This window comes from Phalangium opilio, unplaced genomic scaffold (assembly GCF_054372755.1).
Source record: "Phalangium opilio isolate 3A_F unplaced genomic scaffold, DU_Popi_V2 ptg000070l_1, whole genome shotgun sequence".
In the NCBI taxonomy this organism is placed as follows: Eukaryota; Metazoa; Arthropoda; class Arachnida; order Opiliones; family Phalangiidae; genus Phalangium; species Phalangium opilio.
The window spans coordinates 8450635-8476173 of record NW_028324182.1 but is presented as its reverse complement, the minus strand read 5'-3'; the positions used below and the strand labels follow the sequence as shown (position 1 = coordinate 8476173).

Below are 25539 nucleotides of genomic sequence, written 5' to 3'. Positions count from 1 at the left end.
TTTTGGGTGAAGAAGGAGTCGGTATATGATACCTCTTTGGTTCGGAAACGCCGGAGAAAGGCGGTGGACATCAATTAATGCGAGTGCCGCCATTGAGAAGATTCGTCTTCTCCAGAGCAGGCAGGACCACGAAAAGGAAATTAGTTCTGAACTAAAATTGAGCAAAAATAAAAAAAGATAAATGTCAGATAATAAAGTTCAACGAACAACGAAAAGTTTACATTGAAAATAAAGGGAAATTCATTCTCTTAAAGGAAAGGTGAATAAAAACACGGAAATCCAGATCGGGCCACATGAAATAAACTTGTTCTAATAGCTTTTGGCTTCATTACTCATTGGAAAGATATAGTTTACGGGGGAACTAACTACTAAAAAACCCTATTTTGAGTAATTAATTTCATCATCTCTTTGGAAATTATCATTACTTCATCAAGAGAGCCCCGAGCTCAAAATTTTTCCTTTTCACATATTTTTGAAAGCTAAACATTTTAATTAAAATACAAAAGCTATTAGCTTTCTCTTGTTAGGGACCGGAAGACCATTCGTATTCTTCATTCCACGAATTTGGCAAACCAGCTTAAGTAGTTTCCTTCTCAGAAAAGTTAATTCTATACCGAAAAGCTCAGGAAGTTTTTAATTAAAAACCACACCCTATAATAGTCGCGCTATTCTAAGGAAAACTATAATTAAAATTTAATGATAATTTTTAAATCTTAAAATTTATGATTTTTCAAATTAACCACGCAATCTCACGAGATTGAGTCTTGTAGGTAATGGAGGCTGACATCCGTTTTAAAACTTACAAGCGTAGTTAATTTAGCGATTTAAACAGTTTTTAACGACAATTACTCATCGTTTAGGCTTATTTTGGTGACAACGTTCTTTACTATATTATTTTAAATAGTTCCAAATTGGGGAAGTTAAATTTCGTCAAGCACGCATCTCATTTATCGTTGAAATTAACGAACGCCTCGTTCTTCCAACCGAGAAAAGATGTACGTTACTTGAATAACAAGTAATTAAACAACTGAATTCCATGCAGAGGCAACATGTTTCTGGGCTGAGCAATTTAAATTTCTTATTATGGACTTTTCTCGAGTCGATTCTTCTTTGCATAATTATAACAATGGTGGGAAAGGAAACCGGAAGTCAATGTTTATAAGCGTAAATGTGTCTAGGGGCTTTTTAGAAAGAATGCCGTGGTACAGAATTATACCTTTTTAAAATATTTTTATATTGCGGATTTCCCCGTCTCATGCAGCATCAATGAATGTGTCAGAACTGTCATGAAAATTCGGGATCCTGAATGATTCAACTTACGTACGTCCATTAGAGTCGATTCAGTCACGTTTTATAAGTAAAGAAGTAACACTAAGCCGGTCTCCCCGATCCGACTCCGGTTTTGAGTATTAAAAAATGGATATATATGTTTTCATATTTCTAGTTGAGAGAAGAATCGAAGTAAAAGGCGGAGATTGAATGTTTTAGGTCGCATTTACATAGTAAAGTCATCCCCGTATTAGCCTCAGTAGCTACTAAATCTGTACTTGGAAACTCTCCGAAAAACATGTTTGATCTCAATTTTTTTTGGTGTAACACGTTTTGGCTTTCAGGTGCTTATGATCGATTGTCAGGAACGTATGTGGGGAACAACACAAAGGAAGAATCATAGACTGTCTATTATATATTATGAATTGATAAAGGAGAGTATATCGTATATTAAAGGGATTATCGCCTAATTTTTGGTGATCGAACATTAATTAGCTCGATAAATTTTCTTGATACGAATGACAACTGAGTGTCATAAACGAGCGTACTCTAATTTATCGACTCTCATACCAACCCTATCAGTTCCAGCCACACACGAATGGTTTTGCCGTAAGCAAAAATAATAAATTCTAATAAATCAAGTCGTCCAAACAAGCCGCTGTCTCATTAGTTTAGGGAAGCCCTTTTTAACGATGATAATACCGTGTTATCCGACTTCCTCCTCAAAGAAATCCTTTCATCTCACGCCGTCGCGAGGAAAAATAAAATATATTCAGATGCTTTCATAATCATAACCACATTTAAAACAAGTAGAGAAATTTAACCTTGAAATCAAAACAGTTTATACCGGAAGTAAAAATGTTGAAGGCTTTCAATTCCAAAGGAGTTATTGAATAAGGCCTTTAAAGGGGAAATTCTAAACCCTATATAGGTCACATTACGAAACACGTTAAAATCATAACCCAACCATAAGACAAAAATTACCATTGAGCAAGACACATTTTTAAAAATATTAACCCGCCAATAGTTTCTTCTAATAATAAGTGTTGTCTGATTCTATAGGTCGATAAATGTTTAAAAATATAACCATTATACGAAAATAAGTAGGTTTAACTTGCAAGGGTTATTTTTTACTTATGATGTTTGTTTGTTTTTTCCTGTTATATTTTATCCAGGTCAGATATTTTCGAGCTTAAATCCGAAGCGAAATTTCTCATCAGTCTGTATGCATAAACGCGTAGCACATGTTGTATAAGCGAGCGATGCCTTAGATAAGAGAAGGCTTCCCATCTAAGGAACGTGATAATAAAAAGGGCCAAAGCACTCCTTCACTATTCCTCCTTTCAGAGGAGTCCATCCTTCAAGGAAGTGACTTGTATATTCGGTCGTGTCGCCTAAGCAACCCTTTCCTTTCCTCATCCCGTGTTCCAAAAATAACGGACCAGAAAACATCGCTCTTCATCTTTCGAGAGAGCGCGAGTAGTAGGAAGGAAGACTGGTGGAAAGCCGAAGGGAATTTTTTTTTAGTTTATTTTTTTTTTTTGTTCAAAGTACTTGCGCAAGCTTTTTGCCCATAATGCGGCAATGGTGATGGTGCTATAGTAGATTTGTATATAGGAGACGTTATTCGAGTTTAGGGTTGGAAAGGGCAGCTAGCTTCTCATATCTTCTCATTACATCGAAAAATCGCCGGAGGATGCGAAAACTAGCAAAAAACAGAAGATGGCCCAAGCCCCACCAAGAATCGAGGAGCCGCCGACAGGCAATGCCCACGCCCCATACAACGCTCTCTTTATAACTTCATCCATAAGCCTATTATTAGGGAATGCCGTAAGTGAGATTCTCCTGTAGAGCCTTTACAGATGGTAAAAAGAACGAAAGATTTTTCGAAAACTAAAATGATCTTTGGTGATCTTACATAAAGGCTTATGCATCAGTCTGGAGTCATCGTCATCGATTTTAAATCTGAATCTACGAGGATCGTTATGGACCTAAAATGGGTACCTGAAGCCCAGAGTGTAATCGTGGTGGTGTAAAAGATAGTTGACGCCTATATGTCTCTCGGTTTAGACTCTGTCGATGATGGGTGAGTGTTAAGAACGAGGCAACCTTGCACAGGCGAAAAACACGATCTATCTCCAAGACTAGGAAAAGACTGACGCCAGAAAGCATGCAGAACAGTCTATTTTTTCGATCGAAGTCACTAGGGACTGACACCGTAGACGCGAGACAGTTGAAAAAACATTTATAATAGTGACAAGTGATGTTGTTTTTCAATATATAATTCACGATAGAGAGATTTTATCCCTTAGCCATCACCCTTTGGGCCTTGGCTACGGTGCAAATCTGTATGAGGAAGAAAAGGGAAAGACGAAGACACGGATCGTTCAAACCGTCGTCCTATTCTCAAAACCCTTAAGCCTTCTTCCTGTTTCCCCTAGACATCTTCTCCATTTTCCATTCGCCACCTCCGGACCCATGACACGTAACTGGGTAAATTTTTGGTGGGCGTCTCAATTTCCCTCCAAAAAGAATAAAGTAAAGCTCGTCAGTACAGGAAAAAAAATCGTTTTCGTTTTCAGTTCAAGTGACTCGCCAGCTAGGGACAGTGTACTATAAAATAGGCATTAGGGAAAAGACGTATTCGCTTGTCTCGTGGTATACCCGATACCTTACTACAGTTTCACGATAAAATATTGCATGGTATTCGAAACTAAGTCCAGGATTGGATAGCTGAACCCGTGGGCAAAAACATGCTCTAGCCTATAATCGACGTCAAAGAGTTGAGAAAATTATTGTAAGACACAAGGATGAGATAACTAGTTTACTTTTTATCTCTCTCTCCGTCTTCTAAAGAATAAAATAAATTCTCTAGAATAGAACCTAATAAAAATAACGTAAAATATGTATTAAATAGTAATGCAAAATTTCATCTTTATATCAACTTGGAACATGGAAGTTATGTACTGGAGAACTATAGTGTAGAGTGCTAGCACTAGAGGACCTTTCTCATATATGGACGAGTACCCCGGTTTAAGTTGGTAAATAAATTGTAATTATATTTTAGATACGAAGAATATTAAAATCAGACCTAATTATTGTGTTCTTGGAATATTCACACGTGACTGAGGCATTAAAATATTTTCACCGGGAGATGGCTGCATTTACTGATGCCCAACCTCTAAAAACACTCTGGGATTTTTAAACAGCCATAGATGGCCTCTAATTACACCACAACAGTATATATAAGTTCCCTCCTCCAATATTACGCCAGCGTTGTTAAGAATTTCGTAAGAGTTCAAGAAAACGTCTTCAAGACAATATGATAAAAGCACTACATGTGACGACTTGGTATGTTAAGAAAAAGTGAGAGGGAATTTCACAAGGGACATTTAGCGACATTCCTAATCTTGCTTGTTTCGAGTTTTTTTTTTTTATTTCTGTGGCAATTTTTCGCCGTTCACCAGGTGCCAACTTCTCAGACATCTAATCAATAAACCGTTTTAGAAGAAAGAAAAACACCCGCGGTAAGAAAAGAGGCGGGGTTTGTAGGTTAGAGGGAGATGGTATATCTATATAATACGTAGCGTTTTCTCCAGAACATTCATTTATACTGCACCCGAACAACTCTATTACAAATAACCCCGTAGGTGGTCTACTAAAGAAAGATATTAAAAAGAAGGCACCAGGGACAAGTATCGATTTCATTACATTACTACTCTAGGAAAACGAAATCAAAAGACTACAAAGAAATGAAGTTGAAGGGGAAACTCTAATAAATGAATGGTTACAAAACAAGAAATACTTCAATTCATTTAAAGCATACTAAAATGATCAGCTATCGATGTTATAGCGCACTTAAGGCCTTTTCAGACGATACAACTTTTCTATTCATTTAGATAAATCAACTTGAGTTGAGTTAACTAGTTGGGTCGTGTGAACAGAAATTGGACAAGTGCATACTCAGCTTTTTGAGCTATCTAGATAAATCTATATTTGTATCGTCTGTAGAAGCCTTCATCTACGTGTTTTAGCGTAGCTCTAAACGAATTTTCAAACCTCCAAAGAGATTTTGATGAAAACACTAAGACCTGGCAGTTAGAAAAGCTATTCACAGCCATGTGACTTTGACAATTTAAAAGACACGGGGGAAATGGCTTGAGAATGTAACTTGTTTTTCAAGGCCCTTTCGGAATGCAATAGTACAGATGAAGAAAGATTGAATTGAAAGAACGAAAGATTGAATTGAAAGAACGAAAGATTGAATTGAAAGAACGAATTGCAACCATGATACAGAATTTTATCAGGGCCGAAATTATGGAAGAAGCGCTCTCTCTTAAATGAGGCGTAATTACGAGTTAAGGTTCCTTATGAATTTTTTGTTGGAATTGGGCGCGAAATAAAAGCCCCCGAGCGATTCGTTAAGAAGACGGCCGACGTCGTAATTAGGGCCCCTTTTCCTAAAACTCTGAAAACGGAATAAGACCATTAAGAAGGTTGTATTGAAGATAATAATAAGGGCTAAAGGCTACGTTGGCTGCCCCTTCGCCAACGATGAGGTGTTAATTACAAGCCATGGCTTATAAGCCTGTCAACGGGGAAAAAGCTTGAAAATTAATATTTTTGCCTTCTAGGAAATAAGTTATTATTTCGCCACGGGTCATGTGGGCCCCGTATATATTTGGACTAAAATTAGGGCATCGATTTATAGATTTTAATTGAAATTTTGGGGCACCACCTTGAATTTTAACTAAATTGAATTTGCCACCAATCTATACAAGACGTTAATGGTCAGCGCATTTTTGAAATGTTACCAGGGCCTAGTTTCTTAAGGGCATACGCAAGAATCAATACCATCTCTAAATACAACTCTATTGCTCGAATTCAATCTTCAAATTGCAGGAAACCAACCGAATTCAGTTAGTTCAGATAGAGGGTTTTCTCTGCTTTGGAATAAATTAGACAACCTGTATATAAATCTTTTTTTTTATAAGAAGAGAGGTTTCTTTGGAGAGTAGTACTAGTATTTCAAGGAGTTTTTTTCGCTGTTCCTTGGGGAAAGAATGGAAAACATCCTTCAATAGTGACGTCTCAGCGCCGTGAAGGAGATTAAAAGACTGTCATAAGACGAAAGGAAGAGAAAGTCGCTTCTTAAAACCCCTCAACAAACACGGGGAACCGAATACGCAATATGTCTTGGGCGATTCGAAATAAAAGCGGACTTTTAAACAAACGCCACCAAGATGAACCTTCCTGCCATTCTTCTGGTGTTCCCTCATTTTTTTCCTCCACTCGAGCCACTCTCTCGGCTCTTTGGGCCTCCTCCTCAAAAGATGGTGCGTGGGGAGAATTCAGCGCAAAGTGCTCGTGCCTCTCATATAAGAAACGCAGAGTAAATACGGCATAGAAATAGTTCAAATAGGCATTTTAAACGCGAGGGGATGGTCATTCAACGAAAATTTGGAACAAAACTACAGTAATCACTTAAAGAAAAAGCGTAAGTTCCAAAAATAGGCATTTAGATGCAAGAATCAAAAGATATTAGGAGAGAAAACTGCTTTCTTGCAGTAAAATAAAGTTGGAATAAAGAACCAAAGATATTAGCGAAGGGAAACTGAGATTTTACCATTTTCAACGTTTCCTATAAGCGTAATCGCCAATTAAAACGCATATTCCGAAACTAAACATTACGGTTTACAATGTGAAGGTAAGATCTATTTTAAATCTTAGTTAAAGTAAAAGAAAAGTAAAATTTTTGCCAGACGTCCGGGCCCTCGTTTTCATTTCTGGCACGCTTCAACTTCTGGTAGTACCACCAAAACACGAGCAGACGAAAAATGAGTCTTAAAATATATAAATTCACTGGAAAGGAACCGGTCCCTTTTCCGACCCTCTAAAATGTTTTAGGTTGAAAAGGTTCACGGAAAACATTACATGGGAGCTAGCATGCTTTTACGGCAACGTAACTGCCCGTAAAAATTGGACGTTTTAGAAAGAGGAAAGGTACCTTACATTTACTTTTTTTTACCTTTTCATAGGCTTGAAAGAACAGTTCAAAAAGGTCACCATAGGGTACGTTTTAAAATAAATATACGATTGACTGAACTGTTCTCGGGAAAAATCTGTGTTTGATGGAGATATAGAGTTAACGTTTCTATGGAAAACTAACTTTATAAAAGCTTAGAATCTACGTATTTCATTTGGAAACGAAAATGTCTTTATACAAAGTGGAAGTAGTCTGGAATTGGAATCAATACTTTGTACAAAAAACCCCCCCCCCCTCTAGGCCCTTAACCTGCTACAATATATTTTAAGGAAGACGAATGGTAGCTTAGCTATTCGAATAGTATTATTAAAGCTAGTGATGTCAAATTATATTGGGTATAAAAATATACCTATACCCAAAAAGTTAAGATTTGTTTTAAAAACGTTTTTATGAAAAGAAGAAAGGAAATAATTAAATCTGTATTATTCCCCACTAAAATTGTACATAACATCAGTAAGGAGTAGGAAAACTACTATAGGAGTTTGGCCTTCTGGAGAATTTTGGGGAAATCCTGTTTTCTTAAAATATTTTCAAAGTTCAAGGTACTGACAGAGAGAAATTAAAAAATAAATAAACTAAATTGAAACAAATTTTATAAAAGAATTTCCCTTAAATCCCTCCTTTTCAATCTAAGAACGCGTGAAACACGATTCAAAGCAAAGTTTTGTAGGAAATTTTTCCCTTCGTCTCCATTCCTTTCAAGTACAAACACCCTCCTTCCTCCCAAGTTTTGAATTTTCAAGAGAAGAGATATAGAGGCAAATTTTAGATTTTTCTTTTCTTTCTTTCTTTTTTTAATTCTTCCCTTCAGCTTGGTTCCTCGAATTTAAGGGAACCTTTCATAGTGGATCCAAAAGACGGCTTATCTAATTAAGGTTTTTATTTTCGGGTATCCCCTTTCCCCTCCCCCAAAATCTCTCTTTTAAAAATTAAAAAAGAAAAAAGTTTCCCAGAGAAGAAAGATGAGATCTCTTTGCCCCGGATAAATACCTCGGCCAGAATAATATACGATCCCAGTCTTTGGGGTATTTTATTACGTCGAGACAAGTAGTCAGAGCGCATTGTACCATGACATAAGGATACTAAGTCTCTCCTAAGTCTAAAACAAACTTTTAAACTTGCTTATGGTAAGATCCCAATCGGAAATGAATTCGCGATTAATGTGAAAGCGAATATTATATACTTAGTTGGTAACTATTTTTCTTCTAACATTAACAATACGCAAAACTTGAGAGCTTTACAGTTTTGGATAATAGGGTTAACCGGCGCTCCTACTAAGGACGGAGAGGCTGAATCTCAGCCAAGAAGAAGAAAAGTTTAAAGCAAGGTCTTAAGACGCTAAAGGATAGAGTACAGGAATGAATATATTATTCCATTATATACCAAAGATGCGTGAGTGGTGTAGAGCGTACTTTAGCGCAAGAAGATGAATGCCCATTAAATTCTCAGGTGCACTTTGGGACTTTTAAGGTCAGCTTTTGGGCGAATGGCCCAGGAATTTTAATAGCCCTTCCAAGGAGCCTCGTATAATGTCGTGATATGTTAATCAGGAGCCAAGCGGCCATTTAAGAGATTTAAAATATCCCTTTTCCCTCCAATATACCTTTTAGCGCCCTCCCGAACTATAGGGAACCCCGTCTTGAACTCTCACTGGCAGCTGCCGCAATCTCGCCTTTTATTTCTTTATTTTTTCTTTAAATTTCAAACCCCAACCCCCGCGCCAATTCCCATTCTTTTCTTTGATAAGTCTTTCTGCTGAGAGCCAGAATGGGTTAACAAGACTGAGAAATAAACGCGAAAACCCCCGATGACTGAAATTCTAATTGTAAAATATTGACAAACTTTAAATTTTGTAATGTTCATTAAAAGGTCCAAGATTATTCTGATCTTAAATACCAGGTAATTTCCCTATAATCTGCCAAAATTGCGTTAAAACTATGAAATCTGGTTGGTTTCTCGAGTGCAAATTTTACTCATAATTAATAAAAACCCTTTCACACCAGTGTAAGAAACACCATCAGACTAATAAACCTTAAATGTATTTCAGATTCCGAGGAACAATCAAGTTAAAAAAAGTGGGAAACAAAATCCGTTTCTGCACTTTTCCTTTTAAATTTTTGACGTACAATGTATTCAAAGATGCGATGCGGAAGGAATTGGAAAAGAAAATTAACTAAAGGTATCTTTCCAAGAAGAAGATGAAGGCCTATGAGAGGATGGAGATGAAGAAAAAAAGAAAACTACGAAATGCCGTAAGTAGTTTAAGATTTTCTAAATTAAAGTTTTTTCTTCTTTTTTTCGAGATGAGTTTTTCTTTCGAATACGTAAAAAAGGTGGTACGGATGTGAGAGTGTGAAAGAAAAAAAAAACTTGATTACGAGTTGGCCCGGCACGGGGATTTCTTTCATTTGAAAATACGGCCAAAAAAAAAAAAAAAGAATGAAGTGACATACAATATCGTTCCTTGGCTAGCTTTTTTTGGATGAAGAAAAAATGTGATGGTGGTCGTAGTCTCTTTCTTCCTGATAGAAAACGAGGATGGTTCGGATTTTAAATAAAGACTCCAACCCGTTTGGGTCTTTTTCTTATTTTTAACTTTACGGGCTAGGCTCGGAATTTTTGAAATTTAGAAATAAAAAAACTCTTTCATTCATCTTACGCTTAGCATCTCAGTGGGTATTAACGTGGGTAACGTAATTTAAGTTCGTGTTATCCAAATCTTAAGTTCAAGGTTATCTCAACAGAAAAATTACAATTTTGAAATTGTTTATCAATTGAAAAAGAAAATGGCTTCCCATAATCATAGACTAAAAGACATATGAACTTCTACTTACACAATTAATTCACTTCACGTAGCTTCAAGTCAATTACAGATCATCAAGACTCGTTCGGAAATTATTAATTGCGAGATGTGCAAGTCCACATTTGAATAAAATCTAAAATAAATAAAAAAGTTTAAGAACTGTTACTCAATCTTAAAGCGCAAGGGACAAAGATAAAAATCTGCGATAAACTTCACTTGGAAAATCTTTTTTAAACCAAAAGAGAAAACAACTTTAACAGTTTATCTTTCAGGAAGATGAAGTAACTTTTATAAACCAGGCAGGTTGAAAAAAAATAAAACCGGGGTCAAAGAAGGTTTTGCTCGAAAGCTAGTTTAAGTATGTTGGGTTTTTAAACGTAACGACCCAGTGAAAGTGACGGAGTTGAAAAATGGCACACCTAATCCAATGTTTATAACAATAAAAATCCCCCTTAATTTAAAAATATTTGAAAGTTTTATGGAAGAGGTCCATAAACAGAAGTGTTAGGACACATTTCTGATGCCCTCAAACATCACACTTTGAATTAGACACTTGGAAATAGTACAATATGAGTGACAAGAAAATTCGAACACACGCAGTTTGGGTGGAAGTGTTTTCGCTTCAAATTTTTTGTTTAATAAGCTTCTAGGAAATCATTCCAGACTCATCGCGCACTGGGTAGTTTTATTTATGAAACTACCTACATTGATATTCAAACGAATACGTAGGAGTTAACTGAATAAACGTTAAAAATTAAACGAGTTTTAAACGCGTTCCGAAAAATAATTTATAATAGCGTGAAAATAGGCGTTGACCGACGTCCGTTCAAAAATGAAGCCCTGGGCTTCTCTATTCCTCAGTTTGGGCGGTGGTTGATGGATAGTCATCGTTAAGAGACCGATTCAAAGGGACAGAATGAAGAAGCGAAGGCGGAGGGGTTATGGCGTTGAATGCTCGCTCAAATTAGCCCTCCACTTTCATTCCACACAAGTACCGAGTGGGTTCGAGGTCTGGTTTCAGCAGACGTGGCCGCCAATTAAAAGGGGCCGACATAAAAGGGCAGTTAAAGGGTCAAACTCTTTTCCGCACTCGACTCCGCATCTCTTCAACTCTCACGCTCTCCATCGAACGGCCTTCTCCAATGACCCTTTCCTTAAAACGGGCATACGGGAGTCTAGATTAAGGGGGAGACGACCAGACCTTTTCGAAGGAAGACATGTACGCTTTAGAAAGAGCCCTCCTTGGTTATCATAAATTGCATTGTTGGTAAAACAAGTGGTATCGTACAAATTAGGTCCATTCGCAAGAGGAAGCCCAGAGAGATTCCAATCTAGCAAATAAAATAGGGCCAACATTCCTTGCTCTGAATAATGGCAGAGGGTAAAAGTTAAGATAAGCTCTTTTAAGAGATTGATCAAAAACTGAGGGAGAATGCTCACCACTTTTCGTTCTTGGATAAATTAACTAAAGGGGCACCCTCCAAAAGACATTTTAAATCTCACTTTCTCGCATTTGACAAGTACTGAAGTGAGTAAACTGACGAAAACAGATATGCATCCGTTATTGTAAAAACTTTCAACTCTCACCGTTTTCTATAGAGACCATCAAACGACATGCAGTGCAGTGAGACATTCATAGGTTTCAAATTTCCCGCCAAGGTTTGGTGTATACCAGAATGTTTTAAGGCCGCGTTCGCCAGTGCCGGATATACGACCTTAGCATTATTTATTCCCGGCGCTTTTTCCCTTCTTTTTCCCCATCATAAATTTAATATAATATCTCGGCTCGTGCTCTTTCACGTATTTTCTTTTTTTTCCCCAAACGCCGAGAGAAAGGGGAAAAGCGGGGAAAATTTTATTTAATAAAAGTGATATTAAAATTCCCAGAGCGCGTTGTAAAGTTTAAGTACCTATTAAAACTAACAATAAATTATTTCTCTATTAAAAAGGATTAAATAAGCCTAATTTAAGTAGTTAAGGGTTAGAAATAATACCCGAGGAGAGGGGGGAAAGGGCGGAAGCCTTTCAATTTTCGAGTTCTACTTCAGGAAGCGACCAGAATAACGTGTTGATCAAATTTATGGAATAAATTAAGGGATTTTTCTTTTGAATTATTTATTCAACAGAGGGAGATTGTAATACGCGGTGGTTGGATCCGTACGTAGGCGTGAGTGAAGGTTGCCATACATAAATACACCGGGTCTTTAATTACCCTCGTGGCCTTTAATTAACAATCGTGGAAAAAGAAATGGAATCGATCCGCGTACGGTAAATGATTTTACGCAGGCGATTACAATAAAATCTAGTGAAGTTCATCCCTCAGATCAGTAAGTTCTACAGTGTGAGAAGTACTTCATCAAAATCAGCCATTAATACCTGATATACCGTATTGTCCAACCAAAAAAGAACGGTAAGGGTGGTATAAATTTATTCCTGAAACTAGTCCCAAACTAAAAACACACAGCATACAACACGAGATATAGAAAGGAGTTAAAGCTAGAAACGTTGGTAGAAAGTTTTTTTGCTCGAAACACGCACCATCGCTTCGATTGCTTGTTTGAAAATCACCCTTCGATTCTCCAATGTATAAATGAATACTGATTCTTCGCTGCTCACAAAAAAGAAGAAGAGAGTGGTAAAGCCAAGAAACTGGAATAGAGGATCCAACTCACGCTATATACCTAGGATTCCCGCGAAAAAGAGTTAAAATTGAAATTCACTCCGTTACGTATCTATATTTAGGACTCTATATGGATTTCGCAGTTCGGAATCCGAAAATCAATGAACGTTTTAACCTACTAGTCCCGAACTGAAAGTTGGATAAGGGGAAATTTAAGTGATAGTCACTCTTTCTAAGAAATTCTTTCGAGTATATATTTCCTTGATCTGCACGACATTCAAAAAAATATCAGAAGGGGATAAAAAAAGAAGGATGACACTCTGTATCTTCTTAATACTTCAGTTATTTAACATGGTTCTTCGTTTGCTATTCTGCTCATCAAACTTCAAATGGTAATCGCACGTGGAGTGAATTTTATAACCGTTTGGTAATAATTCCTCAGCAAACAAAAAACCAAACCTCGTCTTGACGTTAGACAAAAAACCATAGCGCGCTCACCTTGGCAAATAGTTAAGCGCTAATCGAGGAATGATCAGGGAACTCTTTATTGATTCGATTTAGTAACCTTGCTCTAAATATTCTGATGTTGAGAAGAACCATGTTACAATTACCCCTCTTTGTGGTACACTTCTCTCGAAGAGAAGTATTTATACTTTTTCAAATAATTATCCGCGACTATCTCTTTATAGAAAGAATTCATTTTTATGCGTCTCACGTATTAGACCTACAGTTTGGAGAGAGTAACCTAGAGAGCGAGAGAGAGAGAGAGAGAGCGTTATCTGAACGAAAACACCCGTCTTCAAATTTTTTTTCTTTTCTTTATCCAACAATTCTTTGGGTCCTACCATCTTCAAACTAACTCTAAAAATTCTTTCAACTTTACTTTTTTCCACATCGTTTTAAAGAAGTTAGAAAAGAAACCCCCAATTTTCAATTACCGGGTGAAAAAACTGTTTAAACCGTCTCTTCCAAACCGGATCCGATTATATAGTTGACGTTTTAAATTGAAAAGAAAAAGAAATTAGTGAAATTTTTCGAATACATCTTTAAAGGGTTTTCCTTAATTCCCAAGAATTATTTTTTTTGTGACTATTTTAAAATATATGATTCCAAAATAAATAAAGTCTATGGAAAGGTGCACGGTTATATAATAAAACATGGACAAAGAATTCTTAATCGTTAAGTTTTGCCCAAGTACAGAACTGTTTTTATACATAAATCTATAAAATTTTCTCCGTTTTCGAAATACCAGACAGTTAAGAAGAAAATACTTGAACTTCAGTAGGTCGTAAAAAGAGATCAAGTAATTTGGGGATGGATAAAATTGAAAAAGATACTGACGGAGGTAACGATTCCTCTATAACCAGATATACGATAGTTCAGTGGAGCTTATATTACCTCATACACAAAGTAAATTTCATTTTATCCTTCTGCCTTTGCATTCGATGGGTAATTTAAGCCTTTCTTTTTCATACTACATTATTTTTATTCCTCCCAGATAAGGACCATTAAGAAACAACCGAAACCCGCTTTGCATATACAGGATGGTTCAGATCATGAGTCATATGAGATGCATCTAATATAGCCAGGAATATATCTGATAATTTCGTAGATCCTATCAAGTTATTTACCTCAACCCCGCTGTAATCCTAAAACGTATAATGTCGAAGTGGTGGTTTAGGTTCTTTGGTATAACTCTAGACCAAAACATATGGCATCTGCTAAGGCAAGGGCTATTCTGTTATTCTCTCCACAAATGATAAACGAGGGAAACACGTTAGAAAACAGGGCAAACATATTTTAATGGGCATCTGGCGTGACGATAACAATTTCAGGAACCGTCTCTGTGTATAAAAAGTCTTGGATTTATTTCGTTTGACCTACAAGCTAGAGAGTTTAAATTTAATTTACTTGTCAAATATATCATAAATAAATCTGCTTAGAGTCAAAACGGACATTTTTTAAGTGATAGTGCGTGATGATATCTAATGAGGAATCAATAATGAATCTCTGAATTGGTTACTACACTGTCAGTATCTCTTTAATAATAGATTCGCTAGTGGTCTGCTGAGATCATCATTCGGATATTAAGACAGATTGATTATTTACGATGCCAGGAAACGTAAATTGTATGAGAGAGAAATTGACATACTAGGGGGAAAATTTTAAATTGCTTCGATTACCATCAGCCGATCGAAGACAGACTGAGGTATCATGTTATTATCGAATTCCAACCCGGGGCTTGGTTCGGTCTGGGAAACGAAACGTAAGTAAAATATGATTCACTAAGTTTCTAAGAATGGTTGAGCTCCGAGTCATTCGTAAGCACCTGGGCCATCGATGCTTCCCCGGGACCGTGCCTTCTAAGGACCCGGCCCGCCTAAGAATTTCGTCATTTTTCGCAGGGGCCCACAAAATCTCTCGACGGCCCTGGTAAGCACTAACTGGGGTCCGGTTTGCAGTCAGAACAACAAACTTACAGTAAAATCGTTTGACTTATGTTAATGTCAATGCCTATACGTCTCCGCACGTTGGAAGCTATCATTGCCCTGAGAGAAAGAAATAACAATAATAATACGAAAGTCTCTACAGTACAAGCAGGGTTTGGCAAAACTGAACGAATGACGATAAAAATGCGTCATTCTAGTTCTCCCTAGCCTGAAAATGATCATTTCATCTGGCGGGTTCTCCCTTCAAAATCGCGGGGCGCGTGAAAACTTCAATTTCGCCAAAATAATCTACCACCTGCGGCCCCGAAACGAAAGGAGCTTTCTTCTTACAAATATTTTTCCATGGTGTAAAAAAAAATCTACCAGGTAGGGTACTAAAATATCAAAAGAAACCGTGTTGGAATATTCAGACCAGGGGCATTTTTTATAACAACGATTTTATACGCCTGATATCGAAATAAATGGAAACCGTCTTATTACGGCAAGGCATGCCACTAGATGTTAAAGGTCGCGTGTAACACCACCGATTGTGCTTCCACTAACCTGGATTTTAACCCTAAAATTACGCCGAGATTCCTTCCTTAAATATACATTTTGATTCTACAATAATTCAGTTAAAACTTACCTCGATTACTCAAATAAATCCGATACAATAAAATTCATCCCGTATTATATTAATTAAACTGCTCGTTGTAACCACGAGAAAACCAGTCGCGACTCGTCTGAATCGAATTCTAGAGTTTTAAGAGTAAATTCTTCAAAGTACGGGGTTTTTTTAAGTCCAAAGGTCTCTAAATTGAGACTACGATACGTATTTTTTAGCGGCGCCAAGGTTAAAGGGCAAACTTTTTATTGCGGCCTATGCTATGCGCAAAGATCGTAGGGGAATACATTTACCTCCCCCTAGCTCCAAAGTTCAACAGTACAAGTTATAAATTTCGCTCTTTTTACTAGTTTTTTATTCCAGTGTATTACTATTTTAATAATTTCTTAAGGTTTAATTTTTGGTATAGTTGGTTTTATTTAAGGCCTATATTAATGGGTACTACCGATTTTTAGCAAATTTTGAAATTTAACCTATGGATGATATCAAGTGCTCATTAAAATTAAGGCACTAATGAATTTAATTTTCCTCATATTTCTACCAAGGGTTTCGTTTTGAATATTTATGTTAGAGTTATCCTTTCACGTTCCCTTTAACCCTGGGAAATTGGGCCTGGAAGCGATACACGGTCGTTTAATTCGAAAAGCGAGCCACGGGCATACAGGCAGTTACATGGTAAATTATTTTTCGGGTGTTATTTCCCCGAGGTATTTTATTTTTTTTTATATATATACATATATACTTCTTTTTTCTCGCCATTTCTTATTCAGGGACGCCCTTTTCTTACGCCTATTATACGACTGTAAGGGCGCCAAAGAATTAAGCGGGAAATAATGACATTGATTAGATATTCCTCGAATTCATTATCACACCTTTAAGTTGGGGTAAAGTCTCGAATTATTCACGTGCAAAGTGAAAATCACGCGCGGCGTACTTCAATCAAAGATATTGTACATGAGAGCCTTTTTAATTAGTGAATAAGAACCGTGGAATTCATAACAAACCAGATGTAACAGAAGTATGTTAATAAGAAATTTCCTTCGTCGTATATTTTGATATCAAATATCACGAGTTTTAAAACGCCTATGGTATAACTTCAGTTTAATTAACTTAGAAAGGGTGTATAACTTATATGTCTGTAATTGACTCATTCCCCATATTTTTTAATTGAAAATCTTGGTATAAGTTGTACCATGAGATGAAGGCTATTAAAATATTTCTTAAAAATTAATTATCGTTTTTCTTTTCGTGTAATATTTAATTAATGATCGTTTAATTACAACACCTAAATTGTTAAAATGATTATTCTCATAATGTTTCTACGATTTTAATGGGTAACTAAATTTATCATTAATTTTTACTCTTCTTGAATTTTCCAGTAAATGAAGGTTTAAAAATTCAGGTCGGTATTCAATCCTTGCTAAACCTCTACAGCGTGGTTCAGATCAAAGAACTCATTAACATTGTCATTTGTTTTCATAGATGATCTTTCGTCTATTTTTAACCAAATCCAACCCAGCGAATTTTTCTGCGCCTACCTATTACAGTATTTCATTAAAATTTACTTATACAAGTAAAATAGTTTTAGAAAAAAAGAACAGGGTTCTAGCATCTGTGTAATTAAATATCGCTGCATAGATTTAGGAACCAGTTAAGTTTGCCGCCGATCATTTGCATAAATTAACTTTTCCATCCATTAAAAATATACGGGTTACGGGTTACGCAAAAAATTACATGCTATAGACTAATTATTTTAGATAGAGTCGTTTAGACAAAAGTTCATCAAGACGTGATAAAAATATCGAGGCGACGTTAGTATAATAATAATAATAGTGTCGCGGTTGCGACGAAATGTACACAAAAGGAAAGACCGGTTTTTACGGTTTTTCATCAGGATATCAAGACATTAACGAGGAGCGACGTACGTTAGTCTACAATGGCCAAATGCTTTTAAGTAGATAAACAAAGGTTAAAAAAGTCAGACCACCAAATCTCAACCGTATCGAAAACAATAGAAGCTATTTTGTAAATTGGTTTCGCTTGGAGAAATCGCCAAATAGGCAAGGTTTGAGATTTTGTTTACTTAGTCTTATTTACTTTGTCAAGGTTGCTAAAAACGCCAGTTATGCAAGCGGCGATATCGTTTGTCGGAGCACTTAATACTTCTGGCCATGGAAAACTCCGAGGGGGTAACTGCTTTTGAAACATTTCTACACCTAAATAACTTTAACAGACTTCATTACCGTTACCGAAATTTCTGGTGGTACTGACCTCTCTCATGATTTATTTATTTACTTTATTAAATAAATAAATAAATAAATAAATTTAACCCAATTCAACAATGCAATGATTATTAATTTAAAAAGGTACGTGAGATTTAATGAAATATTTAAATTGAATTAATTCATAAGAGACTAGTGATTTCCCCCTCGCTTCCTGTAGTCAGTACCCAAGGCTGCTTTCGAAATTCAAGACAGGATAACAAAACAAAAACAGAAGCATAAAAACAACATAAGCAAACGCCATGCAGGAATGTTAAAGTCTAAATTAAAGTGTTTTTGTATTGTCTATTCATCTCAATATAGTATATTTTTCCTCTCTGCGGGTGCAAGATTAGCTGGGTAAGCAATTACTCAACTGTCAAAAAATACTTTGTAAATTTCCCTCCGAAATTGTACTTTTTTTCGTTCATTATTTTTCGCGTCCATCAATGGCTAGCCCGGAGGTGGTCAAGAATGAAAGGGAACAAGAATAATAATCACGATCGCTTTTCAGAATGTGAAGAAAAAGAACAAAAAAATCGGTGAGAAAAAAAAAGAAGAGCAATTTCAATGATGAGGGTTGCGGTCACGGCGTCGTCCGAAATTGGATTACATTCGACCCCCGTCGATAATTCAATTTGCTAAAGTACTTGTCATCCTAGGAAAGGCGTTGGGTAATACCGTGTGCGATGGGAAAAGAGCGCCAGAAAGCAAAGCTCCAGCCAATATGTAGATCGAAAATAAACAGCTATTGAGGGTGCGAAAATTCAGAGCACAGAGATACCGGGGTGTTTCCTTGCCGCTGTATCTAGCTAAATATAATGTACAGCGTGTTGCAAAAAGATTTGACGTAGATTTACATGCCCAAAAACTCGCGATTCAGGGCTAATGAAAGACAGCCTTTATAAGAGAACTTGTGAAGATACTGACCACTACCAGTTTTTTTAGAAAACACCCTGTACATGTATAATGAAAGGCCAACACGGAGATCAAACTAGGAGATGGTATAGGAAAGCTTTAAGTTTTAAGCCAGGGCTTATAAACGTCCGGGAGCTTTTCCGAGTCTTTCTCGACATTCCAAAGTAAACAGGACCTCGAGCTCCGGCTTCTAGTCAAGAGAGAGTGAGAGGGAGACTGTGTGAGAGATAGTAAAAGCGGAGAAATCCCGTCCGTATACTTCTGCCGCGAGTCTTAACAGATTGGGATGGTAAAGTCACGGACTGTTTGTCCCTAAAAGGACAGAATGTTTTATTGATATCACCGATGATTAGACCATACGTCCGTTGCGGAAACTATAAAAGTTGCGTCATCGCATAAATAATAAATGTTAAATATCATGGAAAACGAAATAATGGCGAACTGGAATATAGACTTGCTATAAATATAAAAGAGAATGTCGCTTCTAAGCCACTCAAAGAGTAGCTAATAAATAATTGAATTCTACGATCGAATGGCACAAAATTGTTTCTTCGTAACTTTGGATCTACCCCGTCCTATATTGAACATAAAGTCTCTGGTATATTCTTCCATCCTATTTTTCTTTTAACCCTACCATATCCCATTCCACAAACACTTTATTTAGGCCGCCTAAACTATAAATCGAAAAAGAAAACCCTTTGGGTCCCACCAAGCCCATTTCTTAAATGGACGTTGCCTAGATATATTTCTCTTTAAAGTCATCAAGGCGTGAAGAACCCTCCCAGTTCCTTTGGCCTTCTTCGATTAAAGTTATTTTAATATAAGGAAGTTGGTAACATTAAACTTATTCCGGATATTTTAGGCCTTGGCACTTAAAAACGTTATAGGCGTGATAAATGCGTCATTTCCGACATCACCTTCGAGGAGGTCAGGTTTTCCCGCTAGTTTTGAAAGTAGTGATGGGGCCAGTATTAGGAGAAAAGTTTGGAAAAAAAACTCCTGCCAACTACGATTCTGTTTGTTTGGAAATTCAATTCTAAGCAGTTGATTGATCTGCCAGAGTTTTTCTAAGCGTTCCTTTCCGCTTCTCTCACCACGTTCGGGTCTTTTTCTACGAAAAGGAGGGAGTGGAATGGAATTTGAAAGTCAATATTTGCCAAACTCTTTCCAAGATATTGGCGATTGAAAAAATATTTGCATCCCCGTTCGAATGAATCAAGAATCGAGGTTCCTCATATCAAAGAATCGGCTACCCCATTGTGAGTGTATATAAAGAAAACCCAGCGAGCGCTTCTTCTACCAAAAGGTAAAAAAGATGAATGAAGAAAACGCGTGACCTTTCTTCCTACGTTTGGATCCATACTTAAGCTATTCAATACGGATAAAGTAAGAAATCAAACTCTGTTTGCGGCTCTATTCCAAATCAAATTAAATTGAGTTATAAAAAGGATTTACAAAAGAATAGAGAGATCCCTATAGCAAACAAGCGCGGTGTTTGCCTGATTTTAAACTGATTAATAACTAGGGTTAATTAAAATTGACTTACGGATAACTATATATACTAATTTCATTAATTTTTTTAATTAAAAGAGAACTTTAAAGTTTCATCCGTACCACAAGCTTTACGGAGAGAGTTGAAGTGCGAAAAGGAAAAGTTTGAATAGAAGAAAACACCTATTTAGTGTCTCACTAGCATCCATCTTCTATAAGGGGTCAGTATCATAAACTTCCGATGATGTTAAGTCGCAAGTATTTGATGAAAAACGGTTGGGATAAAAAAGCCGTTTCTAAGAATTTTCTTATAAATCAAGAGCCATCAATGCCCATCAAACCCGAATTTACAAGTACTCAAAATAATTGACGCGTTAGCCTTCCAAACTTTGAATGAAGGCTGAGGGTAAAAATTGTTGTTCAAAAAATTTTTGAAAAGATATTGATGCGGGAAGGGAAACATTTTTCCATTAAAGTTTTACACGTTCCGTTCCAAAAAAGCTCGTTACGAGGGTGGCTTCATCCTTTGCCTATATCAACCGAGAGGTAATTTAATTTTGACTCTTTTCCCTTCTATATCCAGGGAGCGAACATTTTTGGCATCAGAGTGATTTTATATACTGGAAAGAGCCAAAGCACAATGAAGGGTGTCGGCGCTATTAAGAGGATGTGGATTATTCACGTTTCAATGAGGAACAGAGATGTAGGCCGAGTAAATATATTTAAAGAGATAGTCGCGTACGCTTGACGTAACGTCGCATTTCAAATGATAACGACTAACCCCCAGACACATTTCCGTATAATGGTAAAAGCGATTCAACCCAAGCCATGAATTCGAGCGACTATCTCTTTAATGGGGTAAAATTCTATCGTCTAACCCTAATGCCTCCATCAGCTTAATTTCACTTGTCTGTGTGGACAAACTATACGGAGAGAAGAGGGACTCTGAGTTGAAAGGGGCCGGGGTTCACTCCGCCATTACGTCGCCCAGACGCTCATCCGACCGTAGCTATGGACCCGAGCCGAAACACGCCCTTCGACAGCGCCCCGGCTCTAGCTAGAGTCAAAATGACACTTTTAATAAACAGAGATCCATTACTGGGTGCCCTAATACATTCGGAAGTTAATATTCAAGGAAGGTATATCGCTCTTCTACAGGCAGCTCCTACTATTCTTGCATAAGTAAATAATAACTTCCAACAAGTTAAACAAAACTAGATACATGTTTCTACCGTATCTAGCCCTGCGATGTCTGGAAATTCAAATTGAAATTTGAGTTTATCTATTTTGTACAACTATTTTTGCAGTAATTATAATCATTAGTAGCAACTTGTCCTTGACATTATTAAATGAGTCTGTTTAACTTATTGGAGTTTAATTATTCATTTATGCTATAATGCTAGCTAACTAGTGGAATATTGGCGTTTCCCACAGCCGGCTAAGCGGGCGTCAAAACGTTCCTAGGAAACCTTAACATTGGACGGACTAGACTGCGAGTGAAAGGGAGCGAAAGGGGTGCTGAAGAGAGGCGTGCGTTCGAAATTGGACTTTAATGGACGCATCTAGAATTCTAGGTCCATTACCGACATTAACGGACGGCAATAACATCTCAAAACGGAAAAATAGGTGCGTATACGTCAAACGCGATCAAATAAGTATAATCCTACGCTACGAAGAACCCGTCGCATAAAGTTAGTGTCTATAGAAGAACCCAATCTTAGAGGCAATAGTTGCTCATTCCAAGGTTAGAGTGTCCCATCATTTATTATTCATCCAGTATAGCCACAAGGAAGAGAATATTTTAAAACTTTTTTAACACCGAGCATTACTTCATTTCGAAGGGAAGTCTAGTCAAAATTTTAATACCTCAAAGTTTGTAGAATAAAATAACATCATTACATTAAAGATTTTTAAAAGGACAAAGTTTAGAGGTCATCGATAGTGCACCCGAAGAAGTCAACACCAAGCGTTTCCTGGAAATTTTGTATCGACGCTTGAGCTTTTTCAGTTCCTGGACTGGAAAAGCACAGTCACTTTACAATAAAAAAGAAGACAAGTTTGCCGTAAAGTACAAGATCTTAACCTTGGAGAACCTTGTTGCGAGGATTAAATCGAAGCCTCAATAGATGAAGCGTCTGGTACATAAAAAGAAAACTGAAATTTAGCCTAATTAGCGAGTTTAGAGTAAAGACGGTACGGTTGTATTATTGATTCCATTCTCTTTTTGATCACCTTCAGCTATTGCTCTTTGAGAGCTGAACCGCGCCTGAGAGATACACTCACTTCCAGAAGCGAGTATAGTTTGCCAAGAGAAGACTCTTCGATAATAAATTTGAATAGATTCGTTGGGGAAATTTACCCTCAAACTAGGAAAAATCGCGTAGACTAACCCGAGCCGTTAATTACGTCGCTAATTACGCGCGCGGCGGGGTCTTTACAGCCGTCGACGCGATGGTAAAGCGTGCGCCATCTTTCCGACTTGGGCGTGGAAGTAGGCGAACCACCAAAGTAGGAAGGGGGGTCACGGTCTCCCACTCTCGCGGTAGCCTAGTCCGTTCACGTAACTCGCATTAAGCCTTTTCCAGCAATTAAAGAAAAGAAGGCAAGCAAGAAAGGCGTTGCTGACGAGAGCCCCCTACCAACTGCTTCCTACGCTCCCCGCAGTTTTGCTCGTAATGAAATATACCGTTGAATCCCAAAACACCCTAAAAGAACGGAGGACATCCAGAAGGAAATGGCGCCCCATAATTCCACGCATGCAGAATAATACTCTTACCACAGTACCCTAGCTCAAATGTACGCCAGTACTCAAAAGGAAGAGGAAAATAACTTCAATTAAAGAGAATGTTTCTTGAATTTAGTAAGAAGTCAGTACCGCGAGATTGGATTTGAAAACTAAATTCGATGTCATGTCCATTTCTTCTCCGTTTATTTCTTATGTATAATTGGAAAACTATTGAGGAATGATTTTACGCTAATGCTTTAGTAAATAAAATCCGGTAAAAGAAGTCTACTAGTCGAATATATTCTATTCGTCCTTTAAATCTGGTCCCTGAAGAGTATAAAAATTTGGCGATGAAAATCATTAGGCCTAACGACCCTTACCATAAACCTTTTAATGTTTTTAGGTACTTTCTCATTTAAGATCGATACTGGTTCCTTCCTCTCTCAGCGGTTTTATAGGGCCTGAAGCGGTAAAAAAATTCTAGCCTTTAATGAGCGCGCTAGACGAAAAACAAGAGTCTAGTCTATATACACGAGTAATTATTGGGAAAGTTTTAATTGGGAAAAATAAATTTAGGCAATCGGAAGTAATTTGATAGGGGAGGGAAAAGATAAAATTACGCTGACTTAGTAATACATTACGGAGAGTATAAAAGACTGGCGAGAATCATTTGAGTTGGAAGGAGTGTACGAGGGGAAATTACGAGTTTAGAATTTGGATTTAATTACAAGCGTTCTTTCTGGAAGTGGTTGGACAACGTTGAACTTTAGAGAGTCATTATTATAAATTAAACGGAGTCAGTAGCAAATGTTCATTCCCTCGGCATTGTTTCTTCCACGTGAATGAACATCAAGGATGAATCAAAACGAGTAGATACTTGTAGTCTAAGCATTTCGCGCTCGTAGCAAATACTAGAGAGATGGTTTCGAGTCAAGCACGAAGTAAGATTTCTACTGGCGGGGGTGTTGCCATTCAAAGCTAGACCTGGAATAAAATTAGCTCCAGAACTTATCGAATGATTCTCGCCCAGGGGGGTCGTTTCATAAGAATGGCTTACCTAAACTACGAAGGTACGTGAGATAATTAATTTTCACGACACGGTAAGTTCACATGTTCTGTATCTCTATATTTAAAATCCAAACCCACGATCCCTCAACTTTCAAAAAAAGTAATCACACGATCGTGTAATTGCGTTGTTAATGGTAAATTATACAGCAAACGTGTTTGATAAAAGACTCGCAACGGATACTTAACTCTATAAAATGACGACGTTTACAGTATCTTAATTAAAAGCGGAGATATTGGCTAAATGGATAGCGAAATGTAGTTCTAATTAAAATTTAAGATGGAGAATACCGTATAGAAGAGAGAGTAAAGGTCGAGTTATAAACTACGGATACTCTAGCTAAATACCTCCCTGGACGCCTATGACCGGAGGAAAGAGAAACCTAAGGAAAAAAGGAGTTAGGTAGAAAAAAGAACAAGAAACTAATTGATGATATAGACGAAGACAAGCGCAAGTGCTTCGCGGCGGCTTAAAAGGAGTCCCATGACACCTCTCAACCAGTTCTCTCTCTTTCCTCAACGGCATCCCTGGACCTTCTGGTCCAAACCCAGTAAGCCCTTCGCCAATCCGCCTATAAACTACGACGCTAAAGGGTCTATCGGACTCAATTGACAATCTAATGTAGAAAGAGGAACCGCTAAAACTTTGTCAATCCACGGAATAGTCGCGAACACAGTACTAACGCACGCCAGTATAGATACCATAATGGCATCCGCGCCCTTACCCTATATATTGCTCTATTCCGCTAACCAGAGTGGATGGACTAAAAAAATACCAACACTGTACTTTTTTATATCCCTATTTCACTCCTGGATCGCGCCACAACACACCAAATGGCGAGCCGTAAGAGATTAGAACTACTTTTTCCTATGGAGCTTAACATTACGTGCAACTACGCTGCACAAGTTGGCTCAGGTCAAAAATACGCAAATATTTCAATGGGAATGCGGGGCGTTGTTAAAAATGCACGAGAAGTATTCGACTATAGCACGTGGTCAAGAAAATCAACAAATCAATGTGATTTCGCGTTTTCAATTCTTATCAATGACTCAATTCAGATTTGATCTGAACCACGCTGCACATTTCCAACTATCTCCTTTGAACCAGAGTTGCTTAGAAATCACACTAATACATTCGGATGGGGTACCAATTAAGGCCTAAGCATACTACAGTACGTGGCGAATTCAAGCGATTTTCTAGTTCTCCACCTGAAAACGCTTCAGGGAATGAACGTGAAAAGTCAAAATTAGCAAGGATGGTTGGTTTCCCCTCTTTCTTTCAAGGAA

General features: G+C 37.3%; 1 protein-coding gene across 4 annotated transcripts; it reads left to right on the top strand.

The window, feature by feature from the left end:
* Nucleotides 1–283: 283 nt before the first annotated feature.
* LOC149661409 (uncharacterized) lies at nt 284–24484 on the top strand. Of its 4 annotated transcripts, XR_016368880.1 has the most exons (10): nt 284–4796; nt 4869–6976; nt 7032–7231; nt 7308–7341; nt 9363–9567; nt 12245–18158; nt 18235–20683; nt 21046–21165; nt 21358–21601; nt 21897–24484. XR_016368880.1 is itself a non-coding variant. In XM_089842923.1 (5 exons), the coding sequence occupies exons 3-5, from the start codon at nt 7204–7206 to the stop codon at nt 9490–9492; spliced, it is 192 nt and encodes a 63-aa protein (XP_089699049.1). In that variant the 5' UTR covers nt 284–4796; nt 4869–6976; nt 7032–7203; the 3' UTR covers nt 9493–10159. The 4 variants fall into 4 exon arrangements, 1 of the variants encoding a protein (XP_089699049.1); XR_016368878.1 differs by adding an exon at nt 10980–11337 and having other exon boundaries at nt 7032–9567; nt 11414–18158; XR_016368879.1 differs by lacking the exons at nt 12245–18158; nt 18235–20683; nt 21046–21165; nt 21358–21601; nt 21897–24484 and adding an exon at nt 9649–10159.
* Nucleotides 24485–25539: the final 1055 nt, after the last annotated feature.